The 19,852-nt window shown below is 35.2% G+C and overlaps 1 protein-coding gene across 2 annotated transcripts in view; it reads right to left on the minus strand.

Moving 5' to 3' along the window:
* Positions 1 to 4,470: 4,470 nt before the first annotated feature.
* Positions 4,471 to 19,852, minus strand: part of LOC148953086 (T-cell activation inhibitor, mitochondrial-like) — a 40,479-nt gene continuing 25,097 nt past the window's right edge. For both annotated transcript variants that reach the window (XM_089088289.1, XM_089088290.1), the window contains exons 3-4: positions 14,418 to 14,623; positions 4,471 to 12,451 (exon numbers count right to left, since the gene is read on the minus strand). In XM_089088289.1, the coding sequence (XP_088944415.1) occupies positions 11,917 to 12,451; positions 14,418 to 14,623 (741 nt within the window). In that variant the 3' untranslated portion in view covers positions 4,471 to 11,916. The remainder of the gene's footprint in view (positions 12,452 to 14,417; positions 14,624 to 19,852) is intronic.

Genomic DNA, 19,852 nt, shown 5'->3' on the forward strand with positions numbered 1-19,852 from the left:
CTCGTTTTTAATTTTACTTTGAGTTTCTGTGAATATATTAATCGCATATCTTATAAAATCATAAGGAACATGTGTATTTTTATAAAATTTATACTTTTTTTTTCAAAGTTCAGTTCTGTGTCTTGTATATTTTTTTCCTTTTTCGCCTTCACTTAATATATTGGGTACGATTCTAGATGAGGGGCCTCTTGCTATCTTGGAAAGTAGTTGGGTTAGGTGGATGAAACTTTCAGGAATGTTTTCAGAGTCTATACTATATCCGATTAAGGTCTTTCGAAGCAATCTACTTCCCCCCTCCAAAGGACACACTGACCTTTGATGATCTTGGACAATCTTTATGAAAGTGAAGCTGTCGGAATTTGATCTACAGCACCCCATAAGGCAAAAAGAAAAGAGGTTTGAGCTTCACTACCTTTGTTCAAATCGTGATTTGCAAGGTTTAAGAGATTCAGGCCTCCCGGTAGACTTTTCGTGAAAAATATGAACTTTTGACCACAAAATATGAGCTTTATGAACTTTTGATTGCGTTTTTTTATGAACCAATTATGAACCTGAACTTTTGATTGCACTTTATAAACTTTTGAAAACCTTCGATTGCGCTTTTTATGAACCAAACATGAATCTAAATTTACGATATGTGCACCTCAGAAACTGTGGATGGGCATAAAAAGCGGCAGTTGGTGTTTTCATCACTGGTGCACATATTCTTCTTGTTTTTGTGGGTTTTTTTTCACGAGTTTTTCGATACGACAGTGCAAAATACACCAGTACAAAATATTTCACTTTACTTGTTCTTTTTGGCAAAATATGGCGAAATTAAGGACAACTTTCGTCTGTTTACCCTGCTCCGTATCAGATCAACCTCTCTGGCTGCCTTATCTTCTTCGCGCATCTTCCGGCTCAAAGACTCGATCATAATTTGTGCAAGGCTTATTTCTACAAAGTCTTTGGCATCTGTATCTTTTTTCAGCTTCTTATTAGCTTCTTTAAGAAGCCTTTCTGCTACTTGTCTCTTCTACTTTTCAACTGACTTCTTCTCAATAAAATCTTTTCCAGCTGTTCAATGATCTTCTTCTCAGATAACATCCTCTTTTTTCTTCTTCTTCTTCTTTCCTAATGGACTCCTCTTCAGCCTGTCTAGATCACTCAGTTTCCAGGCACAATTTATAGCTCCACAGTTTATAGCTCTGGCACGCATTTCGCCCCAAATTCAACAGCTCTCGGGTAATAGGGACTATCTCGGGCCTGTTCTCCAACTTCTTTAGAACGCCAGAGACTGCCAGTCTAGCATTGAGAATTTTCAAATTCATCAATGATTTTTTCTAGGTCATGATCCGTCCTGATCGGTAAAAACCACGTTCTATGTCAGCGTTCCTATGTGACACGTAGAGCTGTTTTTAATATCTTTGAAACAAGGTAATATTTTGTTTGCTCTTGATAGTTTTTTAGACTAAAAACCGAGTTCCATAAAACATCCATCCCCAATGAAGTCATGTTCTTAAGCAAACTTGGTTCCAGCTGGAACAAGTTCCATTCATAACTGGCAGCTTCAGTATTCACACGGAAAGGCATAAATACAACAATTCTCACGAAGTCATTTTTTTTTGTCTCCGGATTCGAATCATCCAGCCGCAGACACCAGAAATAATGAAGGGCACTTTGGCCTGGTGATTTCTCTTCAACACCGCGGCAAGCGGCCAGGTAAGCAGTTCAGGCACTACTCCTGAAGTTCAGAGCATCAACTTTTTGTACCTTCTACAGGCATTCTTCCCCGACGTCACTGCATGCCACTTCATCAGATGGAAGAAAATCCCCGCTTGAACGGGCGAGCTCAGAAAGTTTTTTTTCCTTCTGACTATCAGTCAACGCACTTTGCTTTAAAAAACGAATGGCAGTCATCATTACTAGTCGACGCATTTCGTCATACAGAATGTGGATAGGTGGTTCTCTACGTTGAAACAACTCTGTAAACTGAGCAAATAGCTCTCCAAAAGATATGATAAAGAAGACTAATGATTTGGTTGTGGTACACCTGAGACTGCTAGATATCTCTTGGTATCATCTGGACTTCATCAATTCTTGTATTTTCTTAGGTATGAATTTCAAGAAATACTCATCGAAACCATACACTCATTAAGTCTCTCAGCTCAAACAACGATGGTTAGTCATCGACTTGGAACATGTTTAAGAAAATAAAATGGAGGAAGCTTAACATTTTCGCAAAACATACAATGTAACCGATTGAAACTTTTTAAATAAAACTCTTATATATTTGCTTCTCTTGTCTTTTATAAGCATAAAGACGGCAACCGTAAGTGCTTTCCAGCTGATTGCAAGAAAAGATATGAACTTTATGAAACTTTTTTCTAAATTATGACCCATTTATGAACCTAAGTTAAAAATATGAACTTTTTTCATAATTATGAACCCAGTGGGAGGACTGGAGATTTCTTAACACTATTTTTCAAATTTGGAAAAAAAAAGCCCCGACGAGGATTAAAATCCGGCTGAGATCATAAAAATTTTGGGTTCAAAACCTGGAGCCAAAGAAGAAGAGATTAAAAACCCAAAATTAAGGTAAGCAATTTTTTGTCGTAGTTTTGTCTTTTATGCAATATTTTAAGTCCTAGAAATAAAGAGAAAGTAGAAATAGTAGCTTGACAACATCTTCCCGCGGCATATTTTTGGCCCTGGATTTGTCCCTGAAATTTTCATTAATCTAACTAAACTACTTTCCAAGATAGCAAAAGTCCCTCATCTTGCGGTTTACCATTTATTGTGCTTCGTTTAGTCTCCTACGATTATTTCTCGTTTATACCCTTTGCACATATTGTAGAATTGTACCATCGCACGTTCTAGATTAGGTTCCCTCTCTCTAAAGAAAGTTACCGGTAAGTAAAGAGTGAGGCTTCTTAAGAGTAAGCAAAATTCTAGAAATCGGACGATTTGAAATAATATATATATCACAGTGTAATGGTGAAACCGGTCATTTGGTCCAATACCTAAGTGTTAGGTCAATACGTTTAAAAACCTTTGACCAAACCACTTAAATTAATATACTTCAGATATTTGAAATCAGCTAAAAACCATATTGTTACGATGCAGGTGAAAACTTCATTCACTTAGCTTAACATTTTTCCAAAAATTTTTTCACCCATTAGGATTTGATCAAATGATTGATCTTATCACATCGATGGGGCATGTACCTAAAAATAATACTGCATTTTACGTTAATTTAATGTATAAATAGTCGTTTGGTTTAGAGCTATTCGCAAGAAATTATTGGCATAAAGCAATTTGAACGCTCTTGAAAAAAAGAGAGAAAAAAAAAAGGTTTTGGTGTTCATTAAAATTACACAATTAAGTTCAATATGTCTTGAGTCCATGGAGTGGATTGGTTTCAAGCCTCTCGACACAAATGCAAAATTTCACATTTACCCTGACAAGGACTGTCGTGGATGCGATTTATTAGTTTTTTTTTCCCGTGGAGTGATCGCACCGAAACTTCACAATTCTAGTTAATTTCTTGTGATAAAAGAGATCGCTCCACAGAAAAGTGAAAATTTGTTCCATTTTTCGGCGTAAAACAGGAATTTTGCCTTTTTAGAGCCAACGTGCTATCAAATGAAAATTCTGAGATAGCCAGTTAGTTTAGAACTATAAGAGAGCCACTTATTTACCATCCTAGTTTCAGAGCCCATACTAAAGCGCGGTATAGCATTCATCCCTAAACATAGTCGAACATGCAGTGAATATATAATGATCTGTTAATTTAGACAATTATTCTTTAGCTTCGTTTGACTAAGTTGGTGCACTTGAGGATTTATCCATTAAAATTAAGCGACATACATTAGGACCTAATTTAGGCTTTAGACCAATCCAAATATCATCCAAAGATAATAAGCGTTTAGTATTAAAGTGAGTCAATTCCAGACAAAAGTAACCAAGGTTACTACTCACAAAGTTACTCATAAAGTTAAGTGACTAAAACTAAGGTTCGTATCTTTGGTTATAGGTGTGCAAGACCAGTTTGGCAAGTTTGACACCGTCCTGGCGGTCACCCGACAAGTCTTAACGACAAAGGTACCGACCAAAAACTAAAACGAGCTACATGGGCAGGGGCGCCCCTGTTTTGTATTTCTTTTTAGTACCTTCATTAAAATCGAGAAAGAAAAAAGGCCCCCCCCCAGATTTAGAAAAACTGTTATGAATTGGTGCCCCCTACACGTGGTCTGCGTTCATTGTTGCCTTGGAAAGTAAATAGACATTTTTAGAGCCCTTTAGTAGCTGCTGAAATGTCTGTCAGTGTACGATTTGGAACGCGGTTCATAAATACACTTAAAACAGTGAGTTTCGTCAGCATTGTTGAAAATGTCAGAAATGCGCTTTGGTTCACTTTAATGCTCAAGTATCCACACGTTATACCTTTCCAGAATTGACATGATTCCAAAAAGAAGAATCAGATTACTAAAGATTCAAGTTTTTATTACAAAAACGGTATCTACAAAGGAAATGCTAAACAGCTATCACAGGAATACACATAGAGAATGAACCAGGCAACCTAAAAACCAGGAATCATCAGTTGACTGTCCTTTAGATCATTAGGTAAAAAGGAAGAAAGTTCAAATTGATAAAAAGCTTGAAAATTGAGTCGTTCAAAGAACGAATACATTAACTCTACTTTCTAAATTTGAAAATTTCTCACTAAGCTCATGATAAAATAATTCCGTAGAAATAAGGTTTAGAAAAAAAAATATTGAACACGCCAAGCCGAACGCTAAATAATGGCATTTTTTTTTTACATTTTCTCCCTTGCTTGTCTTATGGAGGTAATCATTTTGGCAACTAAGCCAACAAATTTTACCTTGGTTACATTGTCGAGATTTTTGCGGAATGGGCTTCCTGGAAATCGCTTATCTGGATCTCAAAGAAGTATAATGTTAAATAAGAACGGTGCTAGGCGTACTTCCCCCAAAACATTGCCCCATATGTAAAGTTGAGCAGCCACAGAGAAAGTGGCACAAATAAAAATAGTGAAGAAACGAAGGAATTTGCAATATTCTAACATTATTCCCAAATATAGGCAGAATATGTGGTGTTGAATACAATATAGTATTTATTTTCACAATATTATTTTATTATTTTTTGTCGTGTTTCTGGAGGTTGATTTATCATAGCAGGATAAGATAACAGTTAACACTGGGGCTGTTGGGGAGATATCAACTCCAAAGGCAAACTTATTAGAGACTAGAAAGTTTTTGAACAAAACACACATCTCAAAATTTGATTCGATATCATACAGGTTAGACGAGGGCCGGATAGCAGAAATGGAACCGAGAGGGAGGCTGATTGCCCTCCAATAACATTCGGCCTTTTATAAAGGACACTTTCAATTTCCAATCGAATCAGCCTCCTCCCAAGTTTCTAAGATAGCCTCTTCCATTTGAAGGGGATGAAATTTTTTTTTCACTTTTCTGACCTTTTTTTGGGCTGCATTTTGAGCGGAAGTTATGTTTTTTTTATTTATTATCCTTCTCTATTTATTTCCTCCTTAGCTCAAGGTTTCATATAAGCTTCAGACCAATCGAAAAAATTCGACCCCTTGGCTGAAGGACTTATGGCTATAAGTTTCAAATTGATCAGGGAAAGAAAAGTTTTTGTGGCTCACTTCAGAGCCATTAGTTCCTCCCCCTTTCCATAGCAAAATGTTGAGGATTTTTTGACCAAGAAAATAATCCCTGAAAGTTTCACACCACTGGGCTCTCATGATTAAACATACCCCCCCCCCTTCCGCTATAAAATCTATCTGTGAAGAATCGACAGTTTGCATAATTTACACCTTAAATACATCGTATACGTTTGAATAAACTAAATAATTGTATATAAATAGGAAAAGAGAAATATTACCATTCAAAATCACTGAAAACAAAGCTCCTGGTAGATTTGCCCGCCCCCCCCCCGTAAGAAATTTCCGGGTGAGGCTTATGACGCCCAGTCTATTTTATGCTAAGAAGAAAAAATATTTTCACAATAGGCGGAGCACTATTACACCCTCCCCTATGACCAATAATAAAGGCACAGACCAGAAACAATCCCGAGAATCAAGAGGGATCAGATATGAATTTCTACCCACCCCTCATTCTATATTTATTTGAAGGCTCAATGAGAGTTATAATTTTTTAGCATTAAAATGCACTCTTTGAGACATCTTCCTCTCTCCCACCGCCAAAAAAAATGATCCATCACCCCTCCTTCACAATAGCTGATGCGCACTTACGTATCATTGCATATAACTTTATAAAATATGAAGGAAATTAGTTTAGTCAAAATAAACTAAAATAAATGTCAGAAATTTTTTTTTGCAATTGGAAGGGAGGTATCACCCCACAGCACCCATTTTCAGGCTTATTCTAAATGAAGAAACACCCCCGGAGTTTTAGACAATTTGGGTATTAAAATGCGCTCTTTTAGGCATCTGGCATCCCCTCTGCCTACATAATGACCCATTATACGTTTTTCTTCTTTTGTATTAATTTCTCTTTGGCTGCTCAATTTTACATCTGGGGAGAGTCTTCTACCGGGAAGGGGGGGGGGGATACGCCGAGCCCCAACTAGAACATAGAAATTAACAACAACTTGAAAAGATCCTACATATACTAAAACAAATACCCATTTGACCGCCAAACGCATGCACATTCTTTCTCGAATGGAGCAATGACAGATAAATAGCAGTCAATATCTCTCAAAATTACGTAACAATTTGTAAAATCACCAAAAGCTACAGTCATGTCAGCACTAAAATATGGTAAATTATCTACAATAGGTGGGTAAAATAGTTTGGTTGCTCTACATCACAAATAAGCAATGTTTAAAATTTCTGTTTTTTTTTGCTGTTGAAAAGGCTAATCTTCGACGAAGCCTCAGTTTTAGCTTTATATGTTTTTAGATACGAAAGAAAGTTCTGTTTGATAGTATACAGTAATACTTATTTTTTTCGTTTCTGAACCAAAAGGTTTCAAGAAATAAAAAAAATATATAAAATAATATTTGAAAATTACCCTTTTCCCCATTATACTGAGACAATCTTGAATTAGTCACATGCTGAATTTTGCGTGCATGTGGGAGCGGGGAACATTTCGAGAGATGATACAAGTTCGAAATAAGGCAAAATATTAGGTGACCCGTAGTTTCAAGTAACCTACGACTCTTACTTTCTTAATTTTCGAAACTAGAGCATAAATAAAGAAAATAATTAGGCTAAAATAAAAATTGAAAAAGAAAATCCCCTTTTCCTTTATAATAACGTATCAAAATAATTAGAGAACTAAAACAAATTATATGAAGAAAAGATAACAGCACTAAGCCAAGAATATAAACCAAGTTTAAACCCTCTGCACATAAATATTGATTAAAATAAAACAACTCATTAATTAGAAAAGGAAAAATAATCCTACATCCAAACAAGTTCACAACAGACCAAAAATAAACCCACGTCACGATGATCATTTATTAGCTAACATATGGTTTATTCCTAAAGAATTTCGCACAAAATAAGCACACATCACTATCCCTACAAAGGCTCCATTGGCGGTAATTTCATCAATAAAAACAAGTTTAACAACATCAGAAATTAAGTGCCTCATCCCTCCCTTATTTTTCATTAGGCTTTCATGACGGAGATTAGCATCGCCGGTTTGCGTTATAAAGTCTAGTGCCCTATCCTTTACCTTTTCCGGAACCGGAATAAGTTAGTATTTTCTTATTCACATTATTGACTTGAATAAGCCCATATGTTTCAGATGTTGACATCTTAATTCAATAAACGTAAATCACTCATTGATGTTAAATAGCATATAACTGTAGAATTACGTGAACAGTCGAAGATTAAGATGATAGTTTTATCGGTATGTGAGTAACTACGAGAATCCTGGAATTCGAGGTACGTGACTATAGCCTAGACTTAATAATACATGGGTGGCCAAACGCAAAAACGGGGAGTCTTGAGCAGAATCTGAGACCCACGCTAATAAGAGGAAATAGTCCAGGTTTGATATTTTTTTTTTTTACTGAAACATAAGTTGATATGGGTATCGATGCGATAATAGCAACTACTGCACCTGTGTTATTTTATGGCTGTAATGAAGTGCAAGCTTGAAATATTATGAGATTGGTTGACAAACTTACGGGTACTCCTTTGCCTTTGCGTTCTAACCTTCCCCAAACCCTACTTAAGTGAGATCTTGCTATTTAAATCTCCAATAAATACCATTTGGATGTTATAATTTATCCATTCGTTTTTTATGTCTGTTTTAAAACATTATTTTTTGGAATTGCACTCAAAGTTGATTTTAGCGGAGTCGCGTTGATTTCGCAGTTATTATTATTGTTTCGTATTTGGCATACTATCACCTCTTGATGTGTGCCACTGTGGTTGTGTTAAATGCTGGAAAGAATCCCGGTTTGCCCCGAAGCGTTTTTTCAATCTTAGTTTTGTTTTCTTCTTTGTAATGGACATTAGTATCTTTCGATTATTCTTATTCGCGATTGGCAATACTGTGTTTGTGCATATTTTTAGAACTAAAAGGGCTAACTTCTTGTTAAAAATAGGCTATTGGGAATGGCTGTTGGGCTCTAAGTGGATTTGTCACAAGCGTAGAGTTTTCAGGTGTTCCTTTATGGCCAAATTGAATCTTAGTAATCTTACTATGGGAAGTTATTTCAATTTATATTTTAAAGTTCCAGAAATCAATTCGCTACACATTAATTTTGAATACGTCGTTAAATCCCGCTTCTTATCTGAACTATGCTCTGTAGACGACGTGGAATATACTAAGTGTCTGCATTCAGGCCTGGATTTACCAATAGGCCCACTAGGCCCGGGCCTAGGGATGCAAAATGCCAGGGGGTGCAATAAATTATCATCTGAGTGATTTTTTCTTAACAAAACTGGACGAATGTTATTATCATCAAAGTGCCACGTGCACTCCGCTGCCATGCAGCCTATTCACAGAGAAGTGATTTAAAACCAACACAGGAATTCTGTGGCTACATATAGACTGTCAGATTTCTCCCAAGAATGGCAGCTGGGAGTTGGGTATCACCTCTCTCTTTCATTACTTTTGGCTCATCAGTTGCGTTCTGTTCAGCTCTTCCACTATCCCGGAAATATCGCAAAAACGGAGCAGCAAGAACGCTTGGGCCTAGGAGCTTCAAAGGTTTAAGTCCGGCCCTGTCTGCATTTTTACATTTGTAAACAAACGATGCAAAACTAAAGATTCTAGACAAATATTAGTTTTTTTCCTGTATTTACGAGAATTTACGACAATCTCAGACAGAACTATTCTTAGCTGCTATCGCACAACACTTGAAGCCACAAGAAGATTGAGACTTCCCCATGCTTATGTTTCTGGGAAACTTCTCATTCCGTAGTATATGGTTAATATATCAATCGCCACCAGATAATTTCTAAATTTTGCCGTGTCTGGTGATAGAAAGCATTTAAAATCATCGTGGTTTCAGACAATCCAAATTGCAGTTTTTTTTCGTTTTAGACAAACATATCGAGTAAAAAAGTGCACTTAAAGAGAATCAGCTTCATAAAATGTATATAAAACAAGGAAGAAGTAACACAGTGGCTATTCAAACTAACAGAAGTTTTGGGTGTCCCTAGTATACAGAGACAACGGTGTCAATTAAAAAAACTATAACAATGTCGTTGAAAGGTAACATTGCACGAGTATTAACAAACGAGGAAAAAAATATATATAAATAAAGCTCTAAAATCCATTTTCACAATAAGACAAAGATTTCACGAACAACAAGAGTGATTATATACAAATACTTAAAAAGAAACACAACATATATTGCAAAACTATTGTAGACAAGGCAGCGCACAAAAAAACATTTACAAAATAAATAAGATGGGCAAAAGAGAAACGTTTTATCAATATGATCCAGGGCTTCTGGCAGATCTTAACATAACTAGAGGGATTGTTGGGCCTTTTTGCACCTGCGCTAAGTTGTTAAAAGGTAGAGTTGCTAAAAGTTCTTAGATGTCGTAAAATACCTTTTTCAAAAATTATTTACCGACTTAAACTACATTGAGAGAATCTGAATGTAAAAACTGAAGTACAATTTACTATGCTAGGGTGGTACGATTTCAAACCCCATATAATTTAGAATTATGTTGTATGAAACAATTTCCCATATAAAACATAATTCAAAATAGACTTTCAATTTATAAAAAAAACAGAAAAAAACCATTGCATTTAATTAGAAACAAGAAGATTTTCTGGAGGGCCATAGACCTTGAAAATGGATTTCCAGGCCGGATTTTCCTACTTACATTGTTTTAGTGTGTTCTTAGCAGAGCTTTCCAACGGTTCTAGTCTACCGGTCCCCAACCACGCAAAGCACTCCCAGCAGGGGCGTAGCTCCAGCATTTTTATTGGGGGAGGGGGAAAAGAGGGATCCATATCCGGATAGTCAAGGACATGGGCTGTATAATATTTTTTTTCTCTCCAAATTATTGGGGGGAGGGGTGATTGGCTTACTGGGACGAAGCATAAATACAATTATCAGTGGCGTTAATTTGCGAAAGTTTCGGGTAGAGGGAAAGATTTATTTTTCAAAATCAAGGGAGGGGGCAAGTTGTCATTTTTTTGAATTAAGACACCAAAAAAAAACATTTTTCTATGAAAATACCCCAAAAAGGTGTTTTTCAAAATATAGGGAAAGAAAGGAGATACAACTAGGGAAGCCAGTTCAAAGCAATTGACATATTGAGACGAAGCATTAAATAATAGTAATTGGCGTCAATTTTTGAAATTTTAGGGACGGGGGGATTTCTTTTTTCAAAATCTTTGGGAAAGAGAGGAGGCAAAAAAAAATCAGGAGGAGGGCGCACAATTACAAAGTCGAAATTCAAACGGTTTTGCTGGGACTGAAAGTAAAAGGATTGATCAACTACTTAGCTCTGACATCCAAATTCAGCACACCACAACGTACATATTCACGTTTTGGAACAAATAGCACTAATAAAAGAGTAGAAACTATTCCACTTTATTAGTCCTATTCCAGTTAAGCACAACTAAGCAGATACTATAATTTAATGCCTTTCCTTACAATCAGCAATTGTTACATGGTATTATAATCAATTTTTGTAGCAAATGAAGACAAACTTCATAAGAAAAAAAAAAAAACGAAAGAAAGAAATAAAAAGTTGATATTCTTTTAAAGTAATTTTTTTCTTTTCCACGATGGTGTAAAACATAAAAAATTTGCAATTGGTAATGATGGTATGGAACAGGAGACTTAACGGAACCAGGTGAGTGCTATACCATTAATCTAAATTTCTCAGATGGTATATGCATGTAAAAAAAGAGCACTTTTTACTTGAAATGATTTTAGCTAAGTAGCTGTGAAACTCTACAATGTCTTCAGAAAATTCCAGAGCTTTTTACTTAGTTTCGCAAAAGATAATTTGTTTTAAAGCGGACCTTAAATGATGATGCAAACAAGAAACAGCATAAAATCCTTAGTTCTAATTTCAGATTCTCAAGTTTAAGCGTTATATCATCTAAGGTGCATTTTAATTTTGAAAAAGGAAATGAAGAAACTGTTTCTTTTTTGCGTCTTCTGTAATATAATTTCTGTTCAATCCAGCCTCTCTGATGATTTGGTTTATTGATGATTTCTGAACAGCAGCTGGTGATAGTAAACTGGGTGCAACTCGGTGAACCGAGTGGTGATAGTAACTCGATGCAAGATTAAACAAAAACTGTCAAAAGCGAAGTCTTACAGGAAAAAAATCGCCAAGAAAAGCATTCAAGACTTGATTCAATTCATTAGACGAAACATAGCTACTTTTTATACGTTAATTAAATTTTAAAGTTTATTTCCATAGAAGCTTCTTTTTCAGTGAAAATTCCATGGAATACACAATTCCCCATCAGCTAAGACAGAATAATAGTTAGTCACACAGATTTTCGTTCCACGAATATTAAACAACGCATCAGCATTGTTTTTCAAATTTTCCAAAAATTCTATCATTTGTCTTGGTGTAATATTATCATCTTTAATCAAACTAAAAAGTCCAAACATTTCAATACATTCTGACCTCAATACCTCCTCTTCTTTGTGCTCAATTTCATATAGATTAAGCAAATCTAAAGCTTTCAAATGATTCTCAACAATAAAATTCGCAAGCAAAGAAATAGGGCTTGAAGATGGCGTTATAATCTGACCAGTAGGCGTCAGCATTAGAGGCCCGGCAGCTGTTTCAACAACCAATTGCAAAGCAGATAGATCACTAGGTAGACCACTGGGAAAGCTGCGTCTGCACTTGAAATCCCCAATTGCTGTCAGTAATCTTTTCAGTTGAGATTCGTATTCTTCGGCTAAGAGTGAAGGCCCAAATCTTCTTCTTGTAACTTTAATATCACGAAGAGCTCTGCAAAATAAAATTATTGTTCCGTATAAAACATTACCAAATTGCATAAAACAAGGTAACATAATTTCTTTCTGAACAGCCTTATGGAGCAGCCTCAAGAGAAATCTTCACCCAGTTATCCCTACCGTGTGCAAGTGTGTATATACTGATTCTTTTATTGGGATATACCGCACCATAAAACTGAAAGGTGTATCCAATATTTTAATGATTTTTGCAGAAGACAATTACAGATTTTGTCGCCCCCACCATCTATTACTTTTTTGGGGTCACCTGAGAATGTTTTGACATAGAGGAATTGAAACATTTGTTAGGCCCCATTAAATAAATGCGGCTCAACAAGTGTGGCGAACGGGCACCAGAATCGGCGCCCAATGTGATCACTATTGCACCTGCTGTGCTGAGAAACTTAAAGTTGAAATGGAGAATGAATTTCAGAGAAATGTAATTAACGTAAAAAAAAGATATTCTAAGAAGTAGAAATAGTAGCACACATTTAAGGTTTACTTTACATTTTTTAAAGAAAAGCGTTTAAATTTGAACTCTGGAAAATAGCCTACGGAAAATTAGATGCCAGTTTATAAGGCTTTCAATCAAGGCCGTATCTAGGAGAGAGAGGGGAGAGTGGGGGTTTAACCCCCCCCCCCTGAAATTTTTGTCCAACCTGTAAAAACACAACAAAAATGCATACAAAATTTTTTTACGCGTTTTTAAATTTTTTTTCACCCCCCCCCCGAAAAAGAATAACCTCCGAACAAAATTGGAGTTGAAATTGAAAATGAATTTCAAAGAAATGTAATTAACCTAAAAAAAGATATTCCAGGAAGTAGAGACAGTAGCACACATTTAAGATTTACTTTGCATTTTTTAAAGAAAAAGCGTTTAAATTTGAACTCTAGAAAATAACCTACGGAAAATTAGATGCCAGTTTATAAGGCTTTCAATCAAGGCCGTATTCAGGGGGGGGGGGAGTGGGGGGTTCACCCCCCCCCCAGAAATTTTTGGAAAACTTGTAAAACCATACGAAAAATGCATATAAACAAATTTTTGATGCGTTTTTTAAAGTTTTTCTCTTAGTCATAAGAAGAGTAAAGGTCCCAGGCCTTTCTTAAATGTCCCTTGCTCCTTCCCAAAAAAATTATCTGATCCGCCCCATTAAAAAAAAAATGTATAAATTTCGCAGTTTCAAAGCCAATCAATTTTCACGCTATACTGTTAGTTTTTTTCTGTCGGATAAATAGCCTACATTTCTCGTTTTTCGTTGTGGCTGGGCTTTTAAAATTGAACATAAAAATACAGCATACCAGAGAACCCTATTGTAGAGGTTTCAAGCTCATATGTTCAAAAACGTGGAATTTTGTAATTTTTACCAGAAGGAAGATCACCAATGCGTATTTATTTCTTTCCCGCAGGGACGATTGTATGAAACCAATGATCCTAGAAGATCAAGAGTAGGCTCATTTTAAAAAAAAAAAAAAAACAACAACTTCTAGTTCCCTTTCTGAAGTGACTGAAAACATTGGAGGGCAACTAGCCACCCCCATAGCCTTTTCCCCTCAAAGAAATCAGATGAAAATATAAAGTCAACCGATCCGTACATGCATTTGCTAGCACTAATGTCAATAGCCAACATTTTTGGCTCCGACTGAAAGCCCAAACACCAGTACGAGTGAAGCGATGGCCAAAAACTAGAGGCGAATGTCCGAGCGAGCAGTGGGAGGCTCTTAGGCCATTTATATATAAAGTCAAATTGGCATACCCTTTTTGTTTGACCTTTCAGGATGAACTATGGCAAAAGGAAACAAATATACCCTTTGTAACTAGCACATAGTATTAAACTCATCTTTCACAACATTTTCAGTCAAAAAAATAATTGAAACTACGTGCATATAGAGGATTTCAATCCATGCATATCAATTAGCTGGGGTTCAGCAGTGAGGAACTACAACAAGTATAAACAATATATTACCTTGAAAGACCCTTTTCGCAGCTGGGAATCCTACTTAATACCCCGTCATATCTTCCAACATTTTGTATCAATTCAAGCCAATTATGTCTAACTTCTCCACTGTTCAATGATACATGGCCAAACAGGTTGACACCCGTTTCACTACCAATTACTAAACTTCTATTTTCTAATGCAGTCATTGCGCTAGGATGATGGGATGCCAGACACTATAAAAACGAGTTAAATAAATACTTTTTCTTAGCCGCAATTAAATACGTTCGATACCGTACTAATAATGTAGTTTTGCGAGTCTCGGCGTCGGCTGACAGTTTCAAAGACAAATGGCCCATTAGCAAATTTTCCCAGCACAGGGAGCTTCAGAATCAATTGTGGTATAAACAGATAAGGGATCTTAGATGTGTCCACAGTTCGAAAAGCTAACGAGAAGCTAGTTTAAAACGAAGTAAACCTATAATCTCTTACTAATTGTAAAGAAAAATTAGCTGTCAAATTATTCAATCAGACTTCTTTTGAGTTGATTTTTAAGGTTTCCCAAGCAGGTATACTAGAATATTTTTTGCCTGCACTTTCTTGAAATTTAAGAAGAAAATTTTGTTGCATTTAATCAAGGAACAAAATTTAAGCTTTCTAATGATGGAAGTTTATTAAATCTGAATATTTCTATCTCTGGCACAAAACTGAAGAAGCTAAATGGGTTTTCTAAGATATCCGGAAAATAGATGTCGGTGTTTAGTTTTCTGTCGTTTATTCGGATCTCTTATTAAAGCTATACTAGTTATGGCAAGACCGCCCAATCAATGCTAAATAGTTTGGCCACACAAACTAAAAAAGCTTGTAATGGACGAGATAGGGTGATTCTGTAAGATATCGAACGATCTTAAGATGTCCAAACAAACACAAAATATAAAATGTAATAACTCAGGTCTGAGGCATAAGTGACATTCTACGAAAATAGGAATAAACAAAATGTAAATATCTGTGAAAAACGGGTTTTGGAATCATATATATATATAAAAAAAAACATTTTCACAAAGTCATCTCACGACTCACAAAAAACGAAAATAAAAAATCAATATCAGCAATATCCGCAACAACGCTGATACACGCATGTCAACAAAATGCCTCCTGATTGCAAAAAAAAAATAACACTTAGAGGGACTATACGTGAACTGCAACTATCAAGAAGATCCACAAAGGATGATTTCAAGTTTATATACACAATGTATTGAACAACTGTCACAAACTGCACAAGATAGACCACCAGTAGTGAATAATGCTCTCTCACACTGATCAGCCCCAGGACATCCGATTAAGGATAGATTGGGTGCCAGTCTAAATTAAAATGAGCATCCACCTTTCATGCCAATGCAATCTTCTACTTTCTTTTTATCAACTATAATACAGACTTATCGAAACAAGTCCACAGGAAAAATTCCCATGAGGGGGAATGTTAGACTATCAAAAGTATGTTTTAACATTATATTTTCCAATTTATCGCAGGGGTTCTTCACGTTAGCCTTGGGAAGATTTCGGTACATTATCAGATTTTAAATTGATCTTAGAAGTCTTGGATAAATATCAAATATAAACTCAATAGTTAGTGAGTGTGGAAATCCCTGGCATGTTAATGGTTCTTTTAGAAACAAACTGAGAAAAAATCAACAAGAGTGTTAACACATAGGCCCAAGAATGCACACACCTTATCAGCTCGATGTCTTAATATTTGGCTCTCCTCAATATTACCTTCCAGAAAAACAATAATAAAATCAACTACGCCATGTTCCAACAGTTGAAATATTTATATATTTTTATATTTAGTTGAATGAATCATGGAGACCACGCATTGCATTGTTCCTTAACTGTCTTTCTTACATTTATCTGCCAGCTCTCGAGATTTGTTTTGGTTGAAAAACGACTATTTTACTTTTTTTCTCAAAAAGATTTTTGTAATATAAGGGTAAACCATCCTTCAAATATTATTTCTGAAAGATTCAGAGCTCTGGTGTCTGAAAGTTTGGGAATCTGATAAAATTATCTCAGAGACCACATAAAACTTCTTGTTGTCACTGTTCTTAAAATCCCAAGTCAAACATACCTAAAAAAGCTCAAAATAATTCTAGGCTTCTACAAAACTATTCGTAGCCCCTAATTCCCACAATAATTTTCAATTAATCCTTGTTAAAACTTGACCACCCTATTGGCACTCGCCAAGCAGTTCACTTTACCAATGCAGCCCAATTACAGATATGTGTTTCAATGGAAGTCAATCACATAGTAAGCGCAGTGTCTGATCATTTTGTTGAAAACCTTTGAAGCCTTGAAAGCTCCCTAAAGCATACCTGATTAAAGTAACTTTAAAAATTATTGTTGGTGATTCCTTCAAGCACCTGATCATTTTCTAGTAAGCACAAATTTTTTTAAGCACATCAGGCTGATCGATTTTGATATTCCTCAGCAGGGGGAAAAGAACCCGATTTTAACCCCCCCCCCCCAAAAAAAAGTTTCTCAACTCATAAATGAATCACAAAAAAGCCAGCAAAAAATCATTTCTAAAAAAAAAAAAATCGCAAGTCAAACATCCCTAAAAAAGCTCAAAATAATTCTAGGCTTCTACAAAACTATTCGTAGCCCCTAATTCCCACAATAATTTTCAATTAATCCTTGTTAAAACTTGACCACCCTATTGGCACTCGCCAAGCAGTTTACTTTACCAATGCAGCCCAGTTACAGATATGTGTTTCAATGGAAGTCAATCACATAGTAAGCGCAGTGTTAGATCATTTTGTTGAAAACCTTTTGAAGCCTTGAAAGCTCCCTAAAGCATACCTGATTAAAGTATATTTAAAAATTATTTCTAAAAAAAAAAAAAAAAAATCGCTGACTCGTAAATTTGTGTCACAAATACAGGTAATAAACACATTTGAGACCACTCAACAAAGTCCATGTGAGATAAAACTCAGTTTCTTGCTTTTTTGGTAAAAAATGATATGGCCCTGCTTATCAACATTTCATAAACATATAAGCGATTTTGACATGGAATTCAATATATAGCCAGATATCCTTTGGGAATTGTTAAAGCTGAAAAAAAAAAAAAAAAAAAAAAAAAAAAAAAAAAAAAAAAAAACAGAAGTCTTTAGTTGTTTCCCTTGGTGAACAGCTAACTTAAAAAAAGTTTTAATCAAGTTCACTACACTTTTTTTTTTTTTTTAAACTACGGTTCATAAAAGAATAATTATTTTTGTAACTTTTTTTTAATTTTTAAAGAAAACATAAACCTTCAAATATTTCTGCCAAAGCATTAAATGGCCAGGTACCAAGTTTCTCTAAATGCATGGAGTAACATCAATACTCTGTCTGACAGACATTACTTAATTTTGTACACTGCCAAAAAAAAGGAACAAATGTAACAGAAAAAAGCAAATGAGAACAGAAAGAAAAAGAAATGTCTCAGAATAGGAAGAAAAAGGATAAAAATCACTAGAAAAAAGGATAAAGGAATCAGCTATAGATGATCAGGGCTAGATCGACTGGGTGCGGGGCACTCCTTACATATTAAATATTTAAGTTAAATTTAAATTAGTATATATATATATATATATATATATATATATATATATATATATATATATATATATATATATATATATATATATATATATATATATATATATATATATATATATATATATATATATATATATATATATATATATTATGCATATAATACCGGGAGACAAACGGATACGCGGCAGGCTTTTAAATATGATTTTCATTGTCACTTGTCTTCTATCCGAGGCTGTTGCCCCAGTGAAGCAACAGGTAGAATTAAATCATCCTCCACTTCTTGCATTTTTCATGTACCTTTAGCATAGTTGTTGGTGTCTCACAGTATTTCTTCCAAGAGATCCAATGATCTAAATGACGTGCAAGGTGCTATTTAGCAGATTCATCGGAGTTTAAAAAGTGCATTTGGCCATGTGGTTCAAATTCACCTTCGGGGGTCTATGATGGATGTGCCACTAAATTGTTTTTGCAATAAATTTGTCAAGCTTCTTTGAAGCTGAAAACATAACGACTGTTGATGGTTTGATCATCGCTTACGTTGAATGAAACCAAAGCAAAACATGAGTTTAAGTTTCGTATTTGTTTGTGGAACTCTTTAGAGAGCAATTGGTGTCCTACAACAGGCCAAACCAATTCATTTGGAAATGAATAGGTAGCAATACAGTTCGACCAAGCAGGCAGCTACCCTCACATAAATCCCCTTTGTTGGCTACTTTTTCTGCAGGAAAATAAAGGACTCCACAGTGAATATATACAACGTTGAAGGGTCCCAAGACTTGTAATTAACACTTGCGTAATTTACGGCATCTTTGTAGGTTTTTACTGGGTTTTGCTCTACAATTTGTTGGTGTCGAAGATTGCGATGGCGTTGTTCTTTCAACCTAGTATTCTTTCTTCTTCACTTTCATTTTTGACTCGTTCTGATTCTCGTTTTCGCCTGTCTTCTAACCGCACAATTCTTTGTTCTTCACTGTCATTTTTGACACGTTCTGATACTTGCTTTCGCGTGTCTTCTAACCCTACAATTCTTTTCTTCATTTTCGACATGTTCTGATTCTTGCTGTTGTATATCTTAACCACATATTTCTGTGTTCTTTGTTTTCATTTTTGATTTGTTGTAATTATTGCTGCCACTTATCTTTTAACAGCATTTTTTTTTTGTTCTTCACTTTTGTTGACTCGTTGCAATTGTCGTTTTCGCAAGTATTCTAACTACATATTTCTTTGTTCTTCATTTTCCTTCATCATTGCTTCACACATTTTTTTCAATGCAACTTGCATTGGCTGCTCAGATTGGTCTTGTCATTTTTTATGGTCCAGGTTGTTCATTTTCACCCGTCCATTTACATATATCATGTCGTTCTCTTTATCTTGTCTCATTTGACGGTCCAGTTTGTTCCTTTTGAGTTTACGTTTTTGTCTTCTTTTTAATTTTTTTGTCCTTGTTTTGACCTTACGTTAATTTACTTTTGTGTCCTCTCGATATTATTAAACTGCTGAAAATGCATTTTGGAATTTACATCACCAAATATAAATAACTGAATTTACATGTTTCTAAGTTTTGTTCTATAAATTCTTCTAAAACTGTTTGAAAATTTAATTTCCTTGCGTCTTCACTTTCAATCGACATAACTGCTAAACTGTTTAATATTTCCTTATTCACTGTTTATACCAAATGTTTTTTATTGGTTTTAGCATAGAAAATGATCTCTCTCCAGAAGCAACGCTTGCTGGAATTGTTAAGAATTTTTCACTTTTTCGAAAAAAAACTGTTCATTTTGATGGCAGAGCAGGGTCCAGTTGGGCCCAATCGTTCCAATCGTCCTTTATCCAGCCCTGTAGATAACACAAATGCACATTAAAAAAAAAAA

Source organism: Artemia sp. Qi Xiang Cuo, chromosome 4 (assembly GCF_049724085.1).
Source record: "Artemia sp. Qi Xiang Cuo chromosome 4, ASM4972408v1, whole genome shotgun sequence".
NCBI classification, from domain to species: Eukaryota; Metazoa; Arthropoda; class Branchiopoda; order Anostraca; family Artemiidae; genus Artemia; species Artemia sp. Qi Xiang Cuo.